This window comes from Heterodontus francisci, chromosome 25, assembly GCF_036365525.1.
Source record: "Heterodontus francisci isolate sHetFra1 chromosome 25, sHetFra1.hap1, whole genome shotgun sequence".
NCBI classification, from domain to species: Eukaryota; Metazoa; Chordata; class Chondrichthyes; order Heterodontiformes; family Heterodontidae; genus Heterodontus; species Heterodontus francisci.
The window spans coordinates 32760751-32784172 of record NC_090395.1 but is presented as its reverse complement, the minus strand read 5'-3'; the positions used below and the strand labels follow the sequence as shown (position 1 = coordinate 32784172).

The following is a 23422-nucleotide window of genomic DNA, read 5'->3' as shown; positions in this document are numbered from 1 at the left end:
GGCCGGGCGGGCCAATGAGATTGCAGAATTAGGTGCTGTGTTCGGAGAGGTGGGTTAAAGTTGGTGGCAGCGGCAGTGCTGGGCACCCGGAGTTGGTTGATAGATTTTGTGTGGCCTTTGAGTTAGTTGGGTCATGCCGTATTACGGCTCCGAGGATACGGTGAAGGAGCTGAGGCGGAGCTTGTCCAACCCCAGTATCCAGGCCGATAGGCTCCGCTACAGGAATGTGGTGCTGAGAGTGATCCGGTACATGAGCCAGGGGCTGGACGTCTCCGCTCTCTTTATGGAGATGGTGAAGGCCAGCGCCACCGTGGACATCGTGCAGAAGAAGCTGGTCTATTTGTACATGTGCACGTATGCTGCTCTGAAACCCAACCTAGCGCTTCTGGCCATCAATACTCTGAGGAAAGATTGCGCTGATCCCAACCCCATGGTCAGGGGGCTGGCTCTCAGAAGCATGTGCAGCCTCAGGTTTGTCGACACCTGTGCCGCTCTTGAGCAAGTATATTTGAATTTGAGTGTCACCCCTAGTTAACATTCTCGCCTCGAGTCAGAAGGTTCTGGGTTCAAGTCCCACTCCAGAGACTTGAGCATAGAAATCTAGGCTGATGTTCTCAATGCAATACTAAGAGAGTGCGCACTGTCAGAGGTGCTATCTTTAGGATGACCTGTTAAACTGAGGCTCTGTTTTCCCCCTCACTCGGACATAAAAGATCCCACAACACTATTTTAAAGAAGTGCAGGGGAGATTCCCCTGGTGTTCTGGCCAATATTTATCCCTCAATCAACATCACAAAAATGAATTATCTCATCTTTATCACATTGTTTGTGGGAGCTTGCTGTGTGCACCTTGGCTGCTGCATTTGCTACCTAACACTGACTATTCTTCAAAAGTACCTAATTGACTGTAAGATGCTTTGGGACATGCTGAGTTGTGAAAGGTGCTAAGTAAATGCAAGTCTCTCTTACTAGCGTTTCATTCGTCTGTGTGTTGTGGGGGAAGGATTTTCTTGTGCACCACATCTAGTGAGATTGCAAATGTGTTCTTCATAAATACTGTTCCCATTTTGCTATCAAGTCTCCAAAGATGAAATGTGGTTAAAATCAAAGTAAATGGAGTTGATATACAGATCAGCCATGATCTGATTAAGTGGCAGAACAGCTTTGAGGGTTGAATGGCCTACTCCTGTTCTATGAACTCTTAATCACTAAATAAAGTCTTGTGGGTTTTTCCTTATTTTGGGATGAAATTTGACTTAAATGTGCCAGCTACATCTGGTTCTGTAGTGCAGTAAAATGGTGCCTAATGTAACTGCTGCCCTGATGTAGCTGCATTTTGTTCTGTGCCAATCACGATAAAGGATGAGGGAGATGGTGATACAAAGCCCTATCTATTTCATGTGTCCAGTGTCAGCATCATGCAATCCCAACTCTGGTATTATGGTTAACACAATTTAAAGCTGCTTTTACTCTGCTCCAACAATATGTCTCTGTCCCAGACATAGAAGAAAAGTCCCTCTTGGTACCAGTGTATTATGTTTCTATGTTCCTCAGTAGTCATTCTGTGTAGGCAACTTGCAGCTAAGAGCCATCCCATCAGTCAGTGCTTGACATGCACCCAGATCCTAAAATTGAATATCCGGAGTCTTAACTATTCCACAATGCAGTCCACTAATCCACTCATTTGTTTTGTTTCTTTAGTGGCTCTGAGAAATCATTGGTCTCCTGAAACTGTGGCAAAGGCATCTTTGTTGCCACAGATGCACGATGGCATACTAATTATCCAGTTCAGTGTAACAGCATCTCTCGATGTTATCCTTAATTGGTTGTGCTTATCAAGTCATTTGCAAGTATAATATTTAGGCAGTTGGGCTATTATTTTCAAGTACCTGATCAAAAGCAGCACATAACCAATAAAAATTTTCACAGCTGATGACCTCCATCCCTACAACATTAATCTTGGGATGCAAAGTGAGTGTTGGAACCTTGAGATTTAGGCCAAAAGTTGGATTGGGCTGTGCTGCTTACTGTGATTGAAAATCTACCAAGACCCAGAGCTTAAGTCCACAAAGGAACAATACCCAGCTGGGTGAGGTCATGGCTGACGGTCAGAACTGCCAGAGCCCAAAGTGCTGCAAAAGCCTGCTTCAGCACAGGAGTAGGAGGAAAGCCTTCATTTCATCACATACTGCATCAGTAACAATTACTAGAATCAAGGTTGCTAATAAATCAATAACTTAGCTTTTTCACAATTTTAATGTATATTAAATGTTAATGTGCGGAGCTGCATATCTCGCAGTTCCATTCCCCCTCAGACGAAGCGTCTGCTGGTTAAATATAGAATGACCACTTGAGAGCAGTGCTGGAGACTGCCGGCTCCATACTTCAGCAAGAGCCAACATCTTAAGGGAAAATGTGGGAACCATGTGGAGAGGTGGAGGAAGAAAATCAGTATGATGGTATCTATGCTTGTGTCGTCAGATTTAAGGAGTTATAGTATAATGCCATGCATAACTTGGGGTGGGGAGGATGAGTAGAGTTGGCGGGGGGGGTAGTGGGCGGTGGGTTGTGGAATCCATCTAACAGACTGATGGTAACTGTAAGATTTGGTTCAGGAGTCACAGAATACTCCCAAAAAAAGGGGGTCGAAGTCATAGATGCTTTTGAATTAGTTTAGTAAGAAGCAGCAGTTTAAATATGATGATGCATAAGCGAAATAGACAGAAAAGACAGATAACCTTAACCGGTTGAATAGTTTACCGAACCCAGATCATACAGTGGGGCAAAACTATGGTGGCAGCCTCCCCGATGGATGAAGCAGGTGAGGTGGTGGTGGGCTCTTTGGTCCTCGGGATCCTCAACTTTCTTGAGGTAACCAAAGTTAGGCAGAAGCCAGCAAGACTCCACTTTGGGAAGCTCTCCTCTCTCCTTTCTAAAGGAGACTGAAGATTTCCCTCCTGAGCACCTGTTTATGTACTTGATTCTAAGGGCTGATGGGTTTCCCACTTCAATCACTTGTGAGATTCCAAATGCTCAATCACCAAGGGTCAGGTAGTCAAAGTAAACTCCTCCTCTGTCCATCACTCTGTCCCTGAAGTCATCTTGTGGCTTATCAGGTACTGTTTGTAAACTCTGCAGGCACTTGTCTAGAGAGGGTATGAGGCTGCATCTTATCAGCTTTAGGAATGTCTTTTTCAGAGCCTGTGCTAGAGTCATGTCCTTAGCAGAGATAACAGGACTATACTGTCCTGTGTCTGTCAGCCTGCTATAGAATCTTTCTTTCTGAGTGAGAAAGCGCACTATTTCTATGATCAATTTATTTTCTTAAGATTTTATATGGTTGTTAGACAGCCATTTCTTACAACAGTGGGTGATGCTTTACAAACTGAGTAACTTCATGGACCTGGTACTGCTATGAGAGATTCTGCATCACTTGGGTACCAAAGTTACTGGTTAATTCTTCAAGGTTGGGGAAATAACTGGACTGTGCAACTGTAACGAGAGGAAGCACAGAATCTCTGAGTCTGATTGAGTGATCTCTGTGTTTTGTTTAGAATGCCTGGTATAAGTGAGTACATTCAACAGCCAGTATTGAATGGATTAAGAGATAAAGCTTCCTACGTCAGGCGAGCAGCAGTCCTGGGATGTGCTAAAATGCAGACCCTTCAAGGAGACACAGAAGTTGGTAAATACAAAAGCATTCTGTCCCTTTTTATTAAAAATGTATTTTACAGATTTCTGGAATGTTTTTGTGAAGGTGCAGTATGTTCAAGGAGATTGTTTTTTGTTTTAAATAATCAGATCTACCTGTTCATGGTCTTGTTACTTGATTCTTTAAAAAAAATCTTTAAATGGGGATAGGTCAACTTGGCTGAAAGCATATCATTTACTGCAGGTTCCTTTTTGTGAGATCAGGATGTGCATGATGAACTGTAATCTATAAACAGTTCTTCAGTCATACTAACCTGAAAGATTTTAAGTATGATCCCTGATCTTTGTCAAGTTAGTGGGCAGCAGGAGAGAGAAACAAGGGTAGGCCATTCAGCCCCTCGAGCCTATTGTGCCATTAAATTAAATCGTGGCTGATCAGCATCTTAGCTCCCTACATGCTTTTGTTCTGTAACTTTTAATACCTGTAGCTAACAGAAAATCTGTTGATCTCTGTTTTCAAATTTTTCAATTGACCTAGACTCAATAGGTTGCCTTCAGTTCCATGGGTTTTATTTTTATGGACGGTCTCTTATGTGGAACCTTATCGAATGCCTTCTGGAAGTCTATATAAATAAGATCCATAGACAGTCTCTTATCTACCACTTTTATTGCCTCCTCAAAAAAAGTCAACCAAACTGTTAGACAGGACTTTCCCTTTACAAGTCCATGTTGGCTCTCTGATCAGCTCATATTTGTCCAAATGCTCAGCCACTCTCCTATCCTCAAATGTTTTTTTATTTGTTCGTGGGGTGTTGGCGTTGCAGGCTAGGCCAGCATTTATTGCCCATCTCTAATTGTCCTTGAGAAAGTTGTGGTGAGCTGCCTTCTTGAACCACTGCAGTCCTTGGGGTGTAGGGACACCCACAGTGCTGTGAGGAAGGGAATTCCAGGATTTTGACCCAGAGACAGTGAAGGAACAGTGATATAGTTCCAAGTCAGGATGGTGTGTGTCTTGGAGGGGAACTTGCAGTTGGTGGTGTTCCCATGCATCTGCCGCCCTTGTCCTTCTAGATTGTGGAAGTCGTGTGTTTGGAAGGTGCTATTGAAGGAGCCTTGGTGAGTATTTGCAGTGCATCTTGTAGATGGTACGCACTGCTGCCACTGTGCATCGATGGTGGAGGGAGTGAATGTTGAAGTTGGTGGATGGGGTGCCAATCAAGCGGGCTTTGTCCTGGGTGGTGTCGAGCTTCTTGAGTGTTGTTGGAGCTTCACTCATCCAGGCAAGTGGAGAGTATTCATCACATTCCTGACTTGTGCCTTGTAGATATGGACAGGCATTGGGGAAACAGGAGGTGAGTTACGAGCCGCAGAATTTCCAGCCTCTGACCCGCTCTTGTAGCCACAGCATTTATGCAGCTGGTACAGTTCAGTTTCTGGTCAATGGTAACATTTCCCCCCCCGCACAGTAGGATGTTGATAGTGGGGGATTAAGCAATGGTAATGCCATTGAAAATCAAGGGGAGATGGTTAGATTTTCTCTTGTTTGAGATGGTCATTGCCTGGCACTTGTGTGACACGAATGTTACTTGCCACTTTTCAGCCCAAGCCTGGATGTTGTCCAGGTCTTGCTGTGTCTGGACATAGGCTGCTTCAGTATCTAAGGAGTCGTGAATGGTGCTGAACATTGTGCATTCATCAGTGAACATCCCCACTTCTGACATTATGATTGAAGGAAGGTCATTGATGAAGCTGCTGAAGATGGTTGGGCCTAGGACACTACCCTGAGGAACTCCTGCAGTGATGTCCTGGAGCTCAGATGATTGACCTCCAACAACCACAACCATCTTCCTTTGTTCAAGATATGACTCCAACCAGCAGAGAGTTTTCCCCCTGATTGCCATTGAGTCCAGTTTTGCTAGGGCTCCTTGATGCTGTACTCTGTCAAATGCTGCCTTGATGTCGAGGGCAGTCACTTTCACCTCACCTCTGGAGTTCAGCTCTTTTGTCCATATTTGGACCAAGGCTGTAATGAGATCAGGAGCTGAGTGGTCCTGGCAGAACCCAAACTAAGCGTCAGTGAGCAGGTGATTGCTGAACAAGTACTGCTCGCTAGCACTGTCGATGACTCCTTCCATCACTTTGCTAATGATCGGGAGTAGACTGATAGGGTAGTAATTGGCCGGGTTGTATTTGTCCTGCTTTTTGTGCACAGGACATACCTGGGCAATTTTCCACAATGCCGGGTAGATGCCAGTGTTATAGCTGGTCACTCCAAGCAATACTGTCATGGATAGATGCATCTGCGACAGGTAGGTTGGTGAGGACGAGATCAAGTAGTTTTTCCTTCTTGGTTTTCTCACCACCTGCTGCAGACCCAGTCTAGCAGCTATGTCCTTTCTGACTCGGCCAGCTCAGTCAGTAGTGCTGCTGCCGAGCCACTCTTGGAGATGGACATTGAAGTCCCCCACCCAGAGTACATTTTGTGCCCTTGCTACCCTCAGAGCTTCTTCCAGTTGTTGTTCAACATGGAGAAGCACTGATTCATCAGCTGAGGGAGGACGGTAGGTGGTAATCAGGAGGTTTCCTTGCCTATGTTTGACCTGATGCCATGAGACTTCGTGGGGTCTGGAGTCAAAATGTTGAGGACTCCCAGAGCAGCTCCCTCCCGACTGTATACCACTGTCCTGCCACCTCTGCTGTGTCTATCCTGCCGGTGGGCCAGGACATATCTGGGGATGATGATGGTGGTGCCTGGGACATTGTCTGTAAGGTATGATTCAGTTAGTGTCAGGCTGTTGCTTGACTAGTCTGTGGGACAGTTCTCCCAATTTTGGCACAAGCCCCCAGATGTTAGTAAGGAGGACTTTGCAGGATTGACAAGGCTGGGTTTGCTGCTGTTGTTTCTGGTGCCTAGGTCGATGCTAGGTGGTCTTTCCGGTTTTGTTCCTATTCTTAGGCATCATAGCAGTTTGATACAACTGAGTGGCTTGCTTGGCCATTTTAGAGGGCAGTTAAGAGTCAGCCACATTGCTGTGGGTCTGGAATCACATGTAGGCCAGACCAGGTAAGGACGGCAGATTTCCTTTCCTAAAGGACATCAGTAAACCAGTTGGGTTCTTGCAACAATCAAAAATGGCCATCATTAGATTAGCTTTTAATTCCAGATTTTTATTAATTGAATTCAAGTTTCACCATCTGCTATGGTGGGATTTGAACCCATGTCCCCAGAGCATTAAAATGAGAACAGAAAGTGCCGGAAATACTCAGCTGGTCTGGCAGCATCTGTGGAGAGAGAAACAGAGTTAACGTTTCAGGTCTGTGACCCTTCATCTAAAATGTTAACTCTGTTTCTCTCTCCACAGATGCTGCCAGACCTGCTGAGTATTTCTGGAACTTTCTGTTCTCATTTCAGAGTTCCAGCATCTGCAGTATTTTGCTCTTATCCCCAGAGCATTGGCCTGGGCTCTGGAATACTGGTCTAGTGACATTACCATTGGGGTTGAAACCATTAGTTCCAGGAGATTTGCCCATCTTTAATCTCATTAGTTTTTCTATTTTTTTTTACTTCCATTGAACCTAATTCGGGTCTTCCTTTGTTTTATTTTTATTTTTTCTTGTACCTCTGGTACTTTATTCTCATCATCCACTGTGGCCAATACAAAGTAGCTATTTAGTAAGGTTGCCATTCCCTGATTTTTCAATTGCTTTATCACCTGTGGCTGTTATTAAATTGACTACATTACTTAGTTTCCCTCCTTCACTTAATATGTTTGTAAAAACCTTTAGTGTTGTCCTTGATATCCCTTGCAAGCTTTTTCTCATTCCTTGTTTGACCGCTCTTGTCACTTTCTTTGTATCCCTTTGCTGTTTATATCTTTTCTCAGTCTGCAGCATCTCTACTGTTCTTTACATTCGCATAAGCCCGTTCTTTAGTTTTATACTATCTCTCACTTCCTTTATTGGCCAAGGTTATTTCATTACACTTGTAGAGCTCTTACCCTTTAAGAGAAGGGTACAGGTCTTTTTTGAACACCTCCCACTGTTCATCTATAGTTTTATCCAAGATGAGCTTCCGACCGCATATACGCATCATCACTAATACCACCTATTTCCATCTCTGTAATATCGCCTGACTCCACCCCACCTCAGCTTATCTGCTGTTGAAACCCTTGTCCATGCTTTTGTTACCTATAGACTTGACTATTTCAACGCACTCCTGGCCAGCCTCCCATTTTCTCCATAAACGTAAGGTCATGCAAAACTCTGTTCCCCCTGTCCTAACTTGCACCAAGGCCCATTTACAGATCACCCCATCCTCGCTGACATGCATTGGTTCCCAGTTAAGCAATGCCTCCATTTTAAAATTCTCATCCTTGTTTTCAAATCCCTCCATGGCCTTGCTTCTCCATTTCTGTAATCTCCTCCAGCCCCATAACCCTCCAAGATATCTGTGCTCCTCTAATTCTGGCTGCCTTGTGCATTCCTGATTTTAATCGCTCCAATCATTGGTGGCTGCGCCTTCAGCTGCCAAGGCCTGAAGCTCTGGTATACCCTCCCTGCACCATTCCGCCTTTAAGGCGCTTCTTAAAACCTGACCAATTGATGAAGATTTTGGTCATGTGCCCTAATATCTCCTTATGTTGCTCATTGTCAGATCTTGTTTAATAATACTCCTGTAAAATGCCTTGAGACATTTTACTCTGTTAGAGGTGTTGTATAAAAACTTGTTTGTTAATAGTTCTGCCCAAGCTATTGTGGTCAATTCTGCCTCATCCCTCCAAAGTCAACTTTACCTCAATTTAAAACCTTGTTATGTGACTTGTCCTTCTCCCTCTCAAACCTAATATTGAATTTATATTATGGCCACTGGTAGCTAGATGTTCCCTTCCCATTAGATTATTGACTAATTCAGGCTCATTACTCACTACTAATTTGAGATTTAGTGATCCTTGAAGTGGGAGGATGGAAAAAGGAATTTCATTCAAAGCCTGGTTTAGACCACAGCATATTACTTCATACTAATTATTTTATTCGGAGTTAGTGTTTATTAGAAGTCATAGAAATCTGAAGGGTGGAGAGATTTGAAATTGTTGTGTCGTTTGTGTCCTTTTTTTTTTCCCCCCCCCCACAGATGGAGCAGTGGTAAATGAGCTGTACGCTATGCTGCGTGACTCAGATCCCATTGTTATGGTGAACTGCTTGAGAGCGTTGGAGGAAATCCTGCATCATGAAGGGGGTGTGGTCATCAACAAGCCAATAGCACATCACCTTTTAAATAGGTTTGTTTGTTCTGTTGCATTGTCACATTTTAAATGTTGTGTGTGAGAACTTTGCTGCTCCTGCTGCTGTCCAGTATTCTCTTACTGGAGCACTGCAGTAGTCTCTGTATAAATGGTGGAAATGAAGAATAATATCCAAGTAAAATGAAGAATTGCTTCACAGGTCCTGGCATCATTTTCCAGGCTACCTTCTCGGGTGATGGAGAGATGATATTTTCCCCCATCCCATTCTCTTCCCTGCTGTCTTGAAGGTGCAGATTTTATGCTGCACTGTTTACCCCTTCTAATGTCTGCTTAACTACCCATTCTTCATTTCTGCACCAAGACATTGAAACCACAGGCAGCTTGGTGGGAACAAGGGCATATAGCAGAGCCTGATCATTCACAGGCATTGATACAATCAATTAGTCATTGGATAGTCGTCAGGAACAAGACTGACTATCTAATCTAGTCTGGGCAGAAGGTTTCTAATCCAGATTGCGATCGGGCGGTTGCTGCTGGGAAGTATGTGTGTGAGTGAGGACAGGATTAGGCTCACAAAACAGCCTGTCAGCAATCATTATCTAGGTACCTTTGGGTGAAGTATTGAAGACAATACCCCAGCACAAGTTTGTGCTTTCAGTCAAGAAGGGCAATGTTTTGGATTGTGGGGTGAGTAGGAAAAGGACTGGAGCATTTTCACTGAGGAATATTACTTCAATTTATTTATTTGTTTAGAATGAAAGACTTGGATCACTGGGGACAGAGTGAAGTGCTGGCGTTCTTGGTTCGCTACAAGACCCGAACTGAAGACGAAGTGTTCACTATTCTGAATATACTTGATGGTTTTCTCAAGAGCAGTCAGCCTAGCGTTGTCATGGCGACCACCAAACTTTTCCTCCTCCTGTCCGAAGATTTCCCTAATGTGCAGATGGACATTCTAGAACGCATTAAAGGACAGTTACTGGCTATCTGCACCTCTGAATGCCACGAGCTGTGTTTCCTGGGCTTGTGTCATACACGGGAGATCCTTCGTAGCTTGCCTGGACATTTCAGTGGCCACTACAAGAAGTTCTTCTGCACGTACTCTGAGCCAAATTACATCAAATACCAGAAGATGGAGATCCTGCGGGACCTGGTGAATGATGAGAATGTCCAGCAGATACTTGAGGAGCTTCAGACCTACTGCACTGATGTTTCTGTAGAGCTAGCCCAGATGGCCATTTTAAATATAGGTGAAAGATATCATCTACTTTGCATGTTCATACATTATAGCCCAATTCTGCTATTCTCCAGACCTAATTGGATAATTGCCTAAAACATTCATAGTATACTAATTTATACTGAGGTCAAATACAATACAAGTTTATCTGAGGGCCATGTTTTTTGTTAAGCTAAGAATGAGAAAAAGCTGTGTCCCATTGCATTGGCCAGGGTACACTGCATCATCTAATAACTGGTGCGATCCCACTACTGTGCCACAGCACTGGGTAAGGAGGGGGGTCCTTGACCTGCTGTATTTCTGACCAGGGCAGGTTCACCCCTCCTTGGTGACCCTAGGTTCTTCTGGGAAACACCATGCGGATGCTGATGTTGTGCGGAAAGGTACAGCCCAAAACTCCTGATTATGAAAATCCTGCAACCTCAGCCTCTCAGCATCTGGATTGCAGGCACTTGCCACTGCATCCTGTGACTAATGGTCAACACATTCACCACCCGTGTTCACTAAGTAAGGATCACACTATTTGATTCCATTTCAATTTGTACCAGGAAGTTCCTGATGGTGGTGCTGCTGAGTTATATATTGTCACTCTTCACAGGACTTTGATGCTGCTATTCTGGTGTAAATATAGTGTTGTGATTTATGGTGCTTGTATGTCTGCCAACTTGGTGAATTCTGAAGTTCAGTTCCTTGACTGAAATGTATTCATTTGGTAACAAGGTCTCTGAGTTGCATCACAGATTTGGTGAAGTGTTTTTTAAGCTCTGGAGGCGGCGGCGCAGTGGTTAGCACTACAGCCTCACAGCTCCAGGGACCCGGGTTCGATTCTGGGTACTGCCTGTGCGGAGTTTGCAAGTTCTCCCTGTGACCGCGTGGGTTTTCGCCGGGTGCTCCGGTTTCCTCCCACAGCCAAAGACTTGCAGGTGATGGGTAAATTGGCCGTTGTAAATTGCCCCTAAGGTAGGTAGGTAGAGAATATGGGATTACTGTAGGGTTAGTAGAAATGGGTGGTTGTTGGTCGGCACAGACTCGGTGGGCCGAAGGGCCTGTTTCGGTGCTGTATCTCTAAATAAATAAATTGCAAGATAATTATAGTTAAGGGGGGGTAATTTGGCCGATCAGTGGAGAAACCTACAGTTCTCCTCATTGAAGCATTGAATTACTTTCTAAGCAATTCTAGTCTTTTGCTTCCTCTACTATATCTGTGTGTCTGTTCCATGTGTGGAGCACTCTAACTCTGACATCAGTCCTAAACTTACTGTTACTAGTTTGAACCTGTGTTCCCTTGCCCTACTCTCCTCTGTAAGCTGAAAAGCCTGATTCTCTCCAGTATTTTCCCACAGCTGCTAAGGACACTACATGAGTGTTTCCTTTACTTCTCATGGACCAGTATTGGACACAGCACTGTATACGTGATCAGGCCTTTGCCCATTCTTTGTCTATTTAGCTTAGTACCATAACGCCTGCAGTAACACGCTGAACGATTGACTGAACTGGACTTCCTTCTCTATTATTGTATTGGAGCTCACATGGCATATCTTCTTCCCTCCCTTTTCTTTTATTCCTGCTAATATTCTGCCCCCCCCCCCCCCCCCCCCACACACACATTTAAGGAGGCTGTTTGCTAGTGGGGTCACCCTCTGGTACCTCTTGCAGGTGGCTGAGCTATTTATGTGAGCCTCAGTAGAAAGTGTCAATTGGCAGGTGCATTACCACCAACCCCAGTTCTTCTGCTACCCAACATTTACCGAATGTCTGCATCATCATTTCCAGTGGGGGGTCACTGGATCCTGCCCTTGCTTTCTCCCGCCTCTCTCTTTCATGGACACTTGGTCCAGTTTTGGCAACCTTAAATATGTCTCTAGTTGAGATTCAGCACAGACTGGGGATCAAAGCTGGAAACTCTCGGTTTGTACAGCTCGACTATGCACTGCTGTAAACACCTGAGCTATTGACGGAGCTTAAGTTTATTTTAGCCCTTATCCTGCTGACTAAAAGAGAACTTCAGACAGATGGTACAAATGTTGTAACTAGTGTTTTACAGTTAATATGTAACAGAAGCTATTATGGAAAGTACATCTTCTGAAGAATGGTACAGGGAACTTCTCCATCTCTTTAATTATATGTTGTGTTTCCTAGGTCGAATTGCACGGACATACAGTGAAAAGTGTGTGGTTATTTTGACAGGGCTGCTGGGCCTCAAGCAGGAACATATTACTTCAGGTACAGCACTCTTCCAGTTTCCATCAGCCATTTGCTCATATTTATCAGTATTAAACTAATCTCTCTCTCTCTCTCTCTCTCGCTGTCTTCAGCTGTCATTCAAACATTTCGTGACCTTGTATGGCTGTGTCCCCAGTGTACAACGACTGTATGCCAGGCACTACCAGGGTGCGAGGAGAACATTCAAGACAGTGAGGTAGATTAACAGGGATGAGGTAGCAGTTTTTGCTTTTAAGACTTACGATGACCTACCTAGGCATTCACTTTGTGTCTAGGTACTGAACCATGCAGACCATACAGGGCTATACGGATAGAGCCAGGGAATTGGACTGATTGCATTGCTCTGCAGAGAGCCAGCATGGACTCGGCCGAATGGCCTCCTTCTGTGCCGTTATGATACTATGACCTAGAACATCCCCAGTTCAAAAATTTAACCAATCTCAGTCAGTTTGATGCCTTTGGACTTGTTATCCCCAGGTTGGAGGAGGGCGAGTGGATGGGAGTGAAACAGTGAGCCAGGATTCCCTCTTCTGTTCACTATCCAATAGCCTCTTGGAATCCATGTGAATGTCAGATAAGATCAAGATTGGGTTCAACTGTGATACCCCCATGATCAAATAGCTTACCAAAACACACTTTGTGGACTCAAAAAATGAATAGTGTTTGAGCAAGATGCTGCAGGAAAACATGGAGACATGCAGGATTAAAAATAATGCTTCGGGGAATGTTTCTTTTCTAAACTAATTAACTAACTCTGCCTCTCTTTTCTCCCTTCCACCCACCTCCCCTCACCAATCAGGGGAAGCAGGCCTTAATCTGGCTCCTTGGGCTGCACGGAGAGCAGGTTCCCAATGCTCCCTATGTCTTGGAGGAGTTTGTGGACAGTGTGAAAATGGAGACCTCTGCGGCAGTGAAACTGGAGCTGCTCACAGCGATGGTGCGCCTGTTCTTGAGCCGCCCAGCTGAATGTCAAGACATGCTGGGCAGACTGCTGCATTATGTTATCGGTATGGATTGCGCTAATGACAGAAGGTTAGGGATAGCTCTGTGTGATGTGGGGAGAGGAATGACAGTTTCCTCCCTTCCTGTCCCTAAAGCCCTAACTCCTGCTTGGAGTTTGGTCCTATGGATGCCTGGCATCGGTGGCCATTGGTCAATATGAGAGTCAAGTAGGGGGTTGAGTTGAAGATTCTGTAAGATGATTGCAGCTGGAAATTATCACAGGTGCACAACTCTGCACTAGTTTCCACTTCATTATTAAGGGATTGTGTCGGATGGCAGTTGCAAATTGGTGTCTTTTGTTACTTGCAGCCATGTCTAATTGAGACACGGTTGTGGGGTGTGTACTGGGGGAAGAAGGGGAAGGTACTGTTTAGAAAATTTGAGATACTTGATGCGGGGGTGTTTTTGGGTGTTCTGTAGATGTGAAGCTTCACATTGTTGGCAATCTTAATAGATGAGTCTGTATTTTGAGATATGCAAGGGCAGCAACCAGTTGTGAGACAAAGGGTGAAGCAATGTGTTGGCTGCCTTTTGTGATTTCAAAGTAGTTAAAAGGGCTACAAAGCATAAGGAGAGCAGTTTTATTCACAGTACTTCACTCACTCTTGGTGTAAAAAGAAGTACATAGTTATGGAAAACTTCATTACTAGTCAGGTAAAAACAGTGAATTTCAAGTCTCTTTCCCTGTGGCCTGCTTCAGCCACAACACCAACGGTTGCCTTAGTCCCAAAAAAGAGCTCAATGCAGTTTGACCAGGTTTGCAACTTTGAATCAGACTTGGAGATACCTGAAGCACCCAAGCCCAGAAAAACCACCCATCTGTCCGGTCAGCTGCACGCTCACTGGGCTGGCCTGGCCTGGAGAGGAAGAAACCCAAAATGACCAGTCTACATGGGAACTGGAAGGTTATTCCTTAAATGGTAATCATTATTTTAATGATCATGTAATTCTTAAATGACATTGGGAGGAGTACCATGGAAGGGTTGTACCTCTAAAAATTATTTTATTCCTGTTGCAATAAACACTGAAGTTTTCCTGATGCGTGCTGGTGTGTTATTCAGAATAAGCAAGTTATGCTTGAGGTTTCTACGAATTTCAGGTTGTAATTTCTTAAATCTTAATTGATACCTGTTGACATTTTTTTGCTTTTCAAACTTTTAGCTTTCCCTGCCAATTTTCTCCTTTACCCTCCAGAAGCCATTGATGTCTTCTTTGGCTCCACAGGTACTGGTCACCCTCCAGTACTTTGCCCAGAATACACTTATTCATGTGAATGTTGACGGCCTATTCAAATGTAGGAGCTGCACAGCCAAACCTGATCCTATTCTCACCCAAGATGTACTTTCTGAATTACTTTTTTTGCCCTTCGTGACACAGAAATGAATTGTAGTAGCCTTATCACTGCCTTGACATCAGTGAACTCTTCATACTGGGAATCAAATGTGCGACCTTTCTGGTAGTTCAGTTACTGGCTAGATAAATTCAAGTGAACCTTGAGTTTACATGACTCATCCATAGATGTCAGCTGTTTTCCAGCATTTAGCTTTAGCGACTTTCTATGTGAGCATAGACAGCATTTGATGACAGAGAATGTCATAGCCAATGCTGATTTCTCACCAGACTACTGCATGTCTTAGGCTAGCTGTTTCAGTACAAACTGGTGATCAAATCTGAGACCTTGTTGGACTTATGGTTCAATTTCAGCTAGGTAGTGTATTTACGAATCAACTGTGGGTTTTCTAAGATTAACCACGTCATTTGCTGTTTTTCTCACTGCAGACATTTGTTGATTTCTTTTGACAGAGGAGGAGCTTGATATGGCCGTGCGTGATCGTGGGCTGCTGTATTATCGGCTGCTTCAGCAAGGAGTTGAAGAGGTCAAGCGAGTAGTCTGTGGGCCGAGATCTGATCCATCCTTGGGTGTAATAGGTGGTCAAGCCAATGAGGCAGTCAGTGCTTGGGCAAAAGACTTTAACACACTGATACCAATCTATGGTCGAGAACAATGGAGTTGCTTAACAGCACAGAAAGGGGTTTCCTTAGAAATCCTGCAGGTATCAGCAGTAAAATCAGATGAGACAGGTAAGGAGTTATAACAGTCTTGGTCCAGGCCTGAACTGTATGCTAATCAACCTCCTTTATTATGGCATGGCATCAATGCATTAGAGTTGTTTTGTTTTCCATCTGTGTGTCCTAGCCCTTCCGACCTTCCACTTCTGACATTGCACTATTGCTGATTCCTTCATTTGCTGTGACCTGCCCTTCGGAACTCCCTCCTACCATCACATTGCCTTTCTATTTCTCTCACTGCCATCAAAAACTGTTAAAGTTCTATCTCTTGGACTATGCTTTCAGTTCAGCCACCGAATTCACCACAGTTCAGTGCCAAATTCACATTCTTGCAAAAATGCTTTGAAATATCTTTCACTTGAGTTATCTGTAAATGCAAGTTCTTATCATTAGTTCACTACTGTCAACAAAAGGGCAGTGTTTCAGTTTAACTTTAGGAAAAAATGCTCCAAGTATGAAATTTTAAGCCTGTTTGACAATACATTTACTGTTAAAATAAATAAACTAGCAAGAGGAATCTCACCAGACAAGTAATTCTGCTTAGTCATTCTCCATCAGCTGCATAAGCCCTTGTATAAGTTTAAGCAATGTTTAATTTGATCAACGTTTACCTTTTACAGAGGTCAGAATCAGTAATGGTCCACCACACTGAGACCAATAACAGCAAGTGATTGACTAAGGGACTGATAAATGCATTTATCCTGTGCTTCTGCACACAGTATTGCTGAAAGAGGCCTTTTGCAAACTCCTTCACTCTCGCAAACACTTAAGTGTGGAGCAGGTGTAGCTTTAGTTTTTGTCAGTGGCTCTTGTGCAGATGTAGCGTAGCTTTAACTTGGCATTCCTGCCTGAATTGTTGTATTTGTGCTGTTCAGGTTGTTATGAACAGGTGAGAAAGGGGTCTAGGGTTCCTTCTCAGCCTTCACCTGGTCTTACTGGAACACGGTTTTATTTTAAATACACTGTGTTTTTTGCTCCCCCTTAGTGAATCCTTGTTCACTAACTTCCAATGATAAGGCAAAGAAACTAGCCAAACAGGCTTTCTTAGGTTTAAAGAAAAAAGATTGAACTTTATTAAACTTTAAACTCTAATTCAGGTAACACCTACGCAACGCGCCCATGCTAGCATGCATACACGATACACACATGCAGATAGAGACAGAAAAGAGCAGAAGAAATAAAGTGGAAAAGTTTGAGGCAATATTTGAAGATGATTTTAGTTACTGTTCTTTGAGCTCGCTGTAAGGTCCTTGATTTTAGGTCAGTCTTGCTTTTCGTTGGGGCCCAGTATTATTCTTAAACCTTGTTTGATGTAAGAGACTTTTCTCTCTTGAAGTTCATGTGTCCTCATTGGGCCCAGAGGCTTGTGAGAAAGAGATGGGAGCAGACAGGAGAGGTCTTCTCACTCCAGGAACAAACAGTCTTTTTTCCAGTTCAAACTCTTGGTACAATTCAGAAAAACCCAGGTTGCCAAGCAGGTTAGTCATGTGACTAGCTGGTCTGACCACGTCTGTTTGTGGACTCTTGTCTTAGCCGACCCTGGAATGTCTCCTCTTACACACAACACCTGGTGTTCAAAGTTCATTGTTGGTTAAATTGGAGCAGGGAATAGCCTCTTTATCCCTCCAAGCACTGTCTGTTAGTTTGCAAATGTTTTTTTCCAGCTGCGGCTGACCTGTTTAACAAGTCATTTCCTTGCTCCAGCAACAGTTTGAAATCAGTATTCATATGACAAAATTAATGTGCCTCATTCTTGGCTGAGTGGGGGTGGTGGTTTGCATGACAATATACATAGAAACTCAGTAACAGCATGGCTCAGCTGTCTGACGTGTTGATGTCCTGTGGCACCATGTACTTTTTAATGCATCCTGCTACAGTTGTGTATGGAATATTTTACAGGTGAAGTTTACAGTAAGAAAATGTCTTGTTTTACAATGTCCACTGCTCCAAAAGTCTAGTGGGGAGTGGTGGCATCCATATAGTATTAAACTTTATAGACGAGAAAGTCCCAGATTTGATTTGCCTATGCTGAGTTAGCTGATTACAGTTGGGGCAGCATGTAGGATGTAGCCCTGTGCTAAGGTGGGCAAAAGATCTGCTGATCACTATCCATTGACTCCTGTTGGAATAGTACTTGTGTGTGGTCTTCAGGTGAAGAAGGGGTTTAGCTGTGATTCCTCCTATAGTTGAATATCTTGCTGACATTCACTGGCACATGCACAAAGAATGTCTACTTTGACAAGGTACCAAAAGCTCCTTGAGCTGCCTTCAGGAGAGGATCAAAAAGGCATTTTCTGTCCAATAATGTGCTTTGTTTTGCATTAGTTTAGTTTAGAGATACAGCTTTTAGTTTGTATATTCTGCTGTATTTTTTTTTTTGTTGAAAGTGCCCTGTGTAACTCTGTGTTCTCATTTCTACAAAGACTCAAACCCAGAACAAAGTGAAGAGATAGTCCTGGACTCTGGATTAGTCAGTTTGGAGAGCAATGCCCGACTGTCACCAGAGCAGTTTGAGGAGCACTGGACGCGTTTGGAAGCTGCTAAAGTTGTGACTGTGGATTGGCACACAGACCCATGCCCTGATGCCATTCAGTCTGCCTTTCAGTTTGTTCACATCCAGCCTGTTGCAATTAGCCGAGCAGGAGCGCAGCCCTGGAAGGCCTATCTGTTTGCCAGAAATGAGACTGGGTCACCGTTTCTAATTGAACTATTAATTGCAAAGGGCAAGAAGGATATGCAAGTTACCATTAAGCAGGAGAATAGCAGCGAAGAGCTTCTCAACAGTTTAATCACTATTGTTAAGTCTGTGATACAGGCCTTGGATGGGACTGAAAGTTAGACCTTAAATACACCAGTAACTGCTCCAGAAGAATGCTGTTCTCACTGCGATAAAACCATGTCCACCTTTTATCTCGTATAAGATGTTGGTGGAGCAAAATAGTTGCTGACATGACTGGACTGTAAAAGTGATTCATTGTGTAAAGCAGTTCTGAAATGTTTTGATGTGGTAAAGCATTTTATAAACACAATTTTATTTTTGCAATGACAGATGCATTGGTGAAGCTAATTAATAGTGAGGCCCGTAAGCATTTCACTCAAAATTCTACATGAGCTTAGTTCCTGGACCTGCAGTTGTTAATGTGCATATGCAGCCAAGGCAAAAAAACTTCTCATTGGAAGCTGATACATTCATTTATAAGCTGTTCACTTGACGTTCCAATGTGGTATTTTGGGCTTGCTGTCACTTTTTATAAAGGAAAACAAGCAGAAAGCAAGCAAATGAGATGCTTGACTACTTAATCTATCTTGATGATGTTGGCCAGGGTATCAGGAGCACTCCCCTGCTCTTTGAGAGAAGAAAGGGCTACCAATGAGTTAAGCTGACATTAACTCAAATTGTACAGATGTATATTAACATTCTAAAGTAGTACCTTGGATGGCTTTGTAGCTAAATGCATGGCTCAGCGAGGGCCAAACAGACTAGGGATATTCCAGTTTGATCCTTCAGTTTGTGATGTAGAGGGACAACAACTAAACTGATTGCTCCTTAGTTGTATCAATGGAAATAGTATTGGTTTTGTACTCTGTATATAAACAGATATACAATTTGTATTCATCTATAGTAGTGACAGCTTGGAGGCCTGTGTCACTTGCATACCGAGCCTTTTCCAACAGAAGGTGTTCTGTAATTGAGGCAATTCCATTAGATACTCGGTGGTGACCTAGTTGATCTGGTTGCAGATGACCCCGGTGTGGAAATTTGTACAAACCAGCAATGCATGCATTTGCTGAGTGTACTGGCAGGCTGACCTCTGCCAGAACCCAGACTGCAAGCTAGACACCTGTTCAGTCACTTGGCTTAATGGGGTCACTGGCATTTTCCATCGTCAGAGACACCCAGTGAAATCCACAGCCATGGCAGATTTCAGTATCTCCATCAACACGCCTGCTGGGTTGTTTACTTGTGAACTTGTCTCCGATGGCACTCCTACCATTTGGGACAAAATTGTCCTACGAAAGAAGCTTTAAGAGCCAGTGCATTTGATAATGTGCCAAGAATATAGTTGGAATGTATTTGTATTCAGGTACAATCCCAGGAACCATTTATATAAACATGATTCTGTACTGTGAGCAACTGTGGGGAATGGAGAATTCTGAATCCTTCATCCAAAGTTTATGTAAGGATTTTACTAGAAAGGTGTGTTTGTGATCTTTCAGATACCATTATTTACAAAAGAAACAGTACTCTTTGTGTGACCTGCTGCATGTGTTTTTGAGTTGAGGTTGGAAAGTTACTTGACTAAAAAGAAATAATTTGCTAGAAGTGCCTCAGTAAGCACATTGTGAAATTTGTGTGCACTTTGTTTTTTAATTGCAGGAGCAGGAAGGAACAGACCACAGGAAGAGCTTATTTAAATAAACATGCAACATACCCGCTTTTAATCTCCCGTCTTCTTTTAGTTCCCTCCAGTTTCTGGTGAAGGGGAGAGATAAGTGACCTACCACAACTTCCAATTAAACTTTGCAGTTAACTGAGAATCTGCACAATCAAACTTGAAAAGTTTAACATAAGCCATTAAGATCACAGCAGTGGGCAGAGCATCCTTTGCTGGAAAATGTAAAATAGAAAATGCTGGAAACACACAGCAGGCCTGTCAACGTGAGGAAAGAGAAAAGATAATTTAATGCTTTGGGCACAAGACCCTTCTTCAGAACTGAAAAACCAAAAGAATACTGAGCTCCTTTTGTAGGGTAAAGATTTATTGCTCAAAAGAAAGAATTGTTGCCACAGGATCTTGCAGATTGGAATGTGCTTGTTGGTTTCAGACTGCAGGTTAGAGAAACACAGCATTTTAATTTTGTTTTATATCTGTAACCAATGTGATGTAACAAATGTGATTGTGACACTTGGAGTTGCTAAATTATAGAAGCACAGTGAGAGTGTGTTTATTACCAATAAAAAAAAAGGGTGGTACTGCCAAATCTAGAGCCACCCTGGTTGTCTAGAAGCATACAGGGTAAGATAAAGCAGAAAAAGAAAGCTCATGACAGTCACAAAAAAATTAATACTTTAGAAAGCCTTGAGTAGTATAGAAAGTGCAGGGGTGAAGTTAAAAAGGAAATTAGGAAAGCAAAGGGAGGACATGAAAAAATATTGGCAGGTAAAATCAAAGAAAACCTGAAGATGTTTTATCAGTACATTAAGAACAAGAGGATAACTAAGGAAAGGGGAGGGCCTGTCAGAGATCTACAAGGTAACAAGTGTGGATGCAGAAGATGTGGGCAGGGTTCTTAATCAGTACTTTGTCTCTGTCTTCACAAAGGAGAGGGATGATGCAGACATTGTAGTAAAAGAAGAGGAGTGTGAAATATTAGATACGATTAGCATTATGAGAGAGGAAGTACTAGAGGGACTGACATCCCTGCAAGTGGATTAATCACCAGGGCCGGTTGGATTGTATTCAAGGCTGCTAAAAGAAGCCAGGGAGGAAATAGCGGATGCTCAGAGGATCATTTTCAAATCCTCACTATATACAGGCGAGGTACCAGAGGATTGGAGGTCTGCGAATATTGTTCAATTGTTTAAAAAGGGTGCGAGGGATAGGTCAAATAATTATAGGCCAGTCGGTCTGACCTCGGTGGTGGGCAAATTATGAGAATCAATTCTAAGAAATAGGATAAACTGTCACTAAGCCACAGATTAATCCGGGATAGTCAGCATGGATTTGTTAAGAGAAGGTCATGTCTTACGAACTTAATTGAATTTTTTGAGGAAGTAACAAGGATTGATGAGGGTAGTGCAGTGGTGTTGTCTACATGGATTTTAGTAAGGCATTTGACAAGGTCCCACATGACAGACTGGTCAGAAAAATAAAAGCCGTTGGATTCAGGGGAATGTCATGAGTTGGATCAAAAATTGGTTCGGTGATAGGAAACAAAGGGTAATGGTCAATGGATGTTTTTGTGAATGGAAAGTGGTTTCCAGTGGCATTCCACAGGGCTCAGTGTTGCTGTTTGTGGTGTATAGTAATGATTTGGACTTAACTGTGGGAGGCATGATTGGGAAATTTGCAGATGACACGAAAATTGGCTGTGTAGTAGATGAAGAGGATAGCTGTAGATTCCAGAATGATATCAATGGTTTGGTTGTGTGGGAGGAAAAGTGGCAAATGGAATTCAATCTGGAAAAGTGTGAGATAATGCATTTGGGGAGGGCAAACAAAGCAAGGGAATACACAATAAACGGGAGGATATTGAGAATTCTGCCTTCGGAGAATACTTGGCATCAGGTGGCAGGACTATATCTCCAACACAGAAGTCCTTGAAGCGGCCAACACCCCCAGCTTATACACACTACTGAGTCAGCGGCGCTTGAGATGGCTTGGCCATGTGAGCCGCATGGAAGATGGCAGGATCCCCAAAGACACATTGTACAGCGAGCTCGCCACTGGTATCAGACCCACCGGCCGTCCATGTCTCCGTTATAAAGACGTCTGCAAACGCGACATGAAATCGTGTGACATTGATCACAAGTCGTGGGAGTCAGTTGCCAGCATTTGCCAGAGCTGGCGGGCAGCCATAAAGACGGCTAAATTGTGGCGAGTCGAAGAGACTTAGTAGTTGGCAGGAAAAAAGACAGAGGCGCAAGGGGAGAGCCAACTGTGCAACAGCCCCAACAAACAAATTTCTCTGCAGCACCTGTGGAAGAGCCTGTCACTCCAGAATTGGCCTTTATAGCCACTCCAGGCGCTGCTTCACAAACCACTGACCACCTCCAGGCGCGTATCCATTGTCTCTCGAGATAAGGAGGCCCAAAAGAAAGAAATTGAGAAGGGTAGAGGAAGTGAGAGACCATAGAGTTCATGTCCACAGGTCCCTGAAGGTGGCAGGGCAGGTAGATAAAATGGTGAAAAAGGCACTGGAATGCTTTCCTTTATTGGCCGAGGTATAGAATACAAAAGCAGGGATGTAATGCTGGAACTGTATAAAATGCTGGTTCGGCCACAGCCGGAGTATTGCACACAGTTCTGGTCTACAGGAAGGACATAGTTGCTCTGGAGAGAGTACAGAGGAGATTTACAAGAATGTTGCCAGGACTTGAAAATTGCAGCTATGAGGAAAGATTGGATAGGCTATGGTTGTTTTCCTTAGAATAGAGGAGGCTGACGGGTGACTTAATTGAGGTGTACAAAATTATGAGGGCCAAAGAGAGTAGACAGGAAGGACCTGTTTCCCCTAATGGAGAGGTCTATTACCTGAGGGCACAGATTTAAGGTGATTAGTAGAAGGATTAGAGGGGACATGAGGAAAACCTTTTTCACCCAGAGGGTGGTGGATGTCTGGAATTCGTTGCCTGGATCGGTGGTGAAGGCAGAAACCCTCAACCTATTTAAAAGATACCTGGATCTGCACCTGAAGTACTGTAACCTGCCAAGGCAATGGACCTGGTGCTGGAAGGTGGGATTAGAATGGGCGGCTAGTTTTCTCAGCCTGTGCAGAAATGATGGGCTGAATGGCCTCTTTCTGTGCTGTAACTTTTTTATGGTTCTAGGTGGCAGTAGAGAGTTGTATCAAGTAACCAAGTAGAACTCATGTCTCTGTTTTGAGGTGCAGTTTTTATTTCGGTTGCATCCAAAATATGCCCTCTTTTAAAATTGATAAATGGAGTATTTTGTGCTTGATAATTCAGGTTTATGCTATTAAATTACATTTTCTGTAGTAAGATATCTCTCAACATAACTCCAGTAAAAAGGATCAGTTTGGTTTTGGAATTGAATGTCTTGGACTGTTCTGGAGTGGGTGCGAGGAGGGGTCTAGTTTGAGAATCGGATCTTTCGGGAGTTTATTCTGGGGCTTGGCATTTCTGAAAGTTCTTCATAACATAGAGAGCACTATTATTGGCCTCAGTATCCTGGGCTTAAAAAGGGGGACGGGGGAAAGTCCAGACTCCTCTTCCTAATCACTGTACATGACCTTGTTGGACCTACAAGGTTCA

General features: G+C 43.5%; 1 protein-coding gene across 3 annotated transcripts; it reads left to right on the top strand.

The window, feature by feature from the left end:
• Window positions 1–19863, top strand: ap4b1 (adaptor related protein complex 4 subunit beta 1). 3 transcript variants are annotated; one of them, XM_068057045.1, is made up of 9 exons: window positions 1–49; window positions 3555–3685; window positions 8783–8930; window positions 9648–10144; window positions 12271–12354; window positions 12447–12550; window positions 13154–13361; window positions 15160–15438; window positions 17850–19863. In XM_068057045.1, exons 2-9 carry the CDS (start codon window positions 3556–3558, stop codon window positions 18263–18265), a joined length of 1866 nt encoding a protein of 621 aa, XP_067913146.1. In that variant the 5' UTR covers window positions 1–49; window position 3555; the 3' UTR covers window positions 18266–19863. The 3 variants fall into 3 exon arrangements, with proteins under 3 accessions (XP_067913146.1, XP_067913144.1, XP_067913145.1); XM_068057043.1 differs by lacking the exon at window positions 1–49 and adding an exon at window positions 58–471; XM_068057044.1 differs by lacking the exon at window positions 1–49 and adding an exon at window positions 535–941.
• Window positions 19864–23422: the final 3559 nt, after the last annotated feature.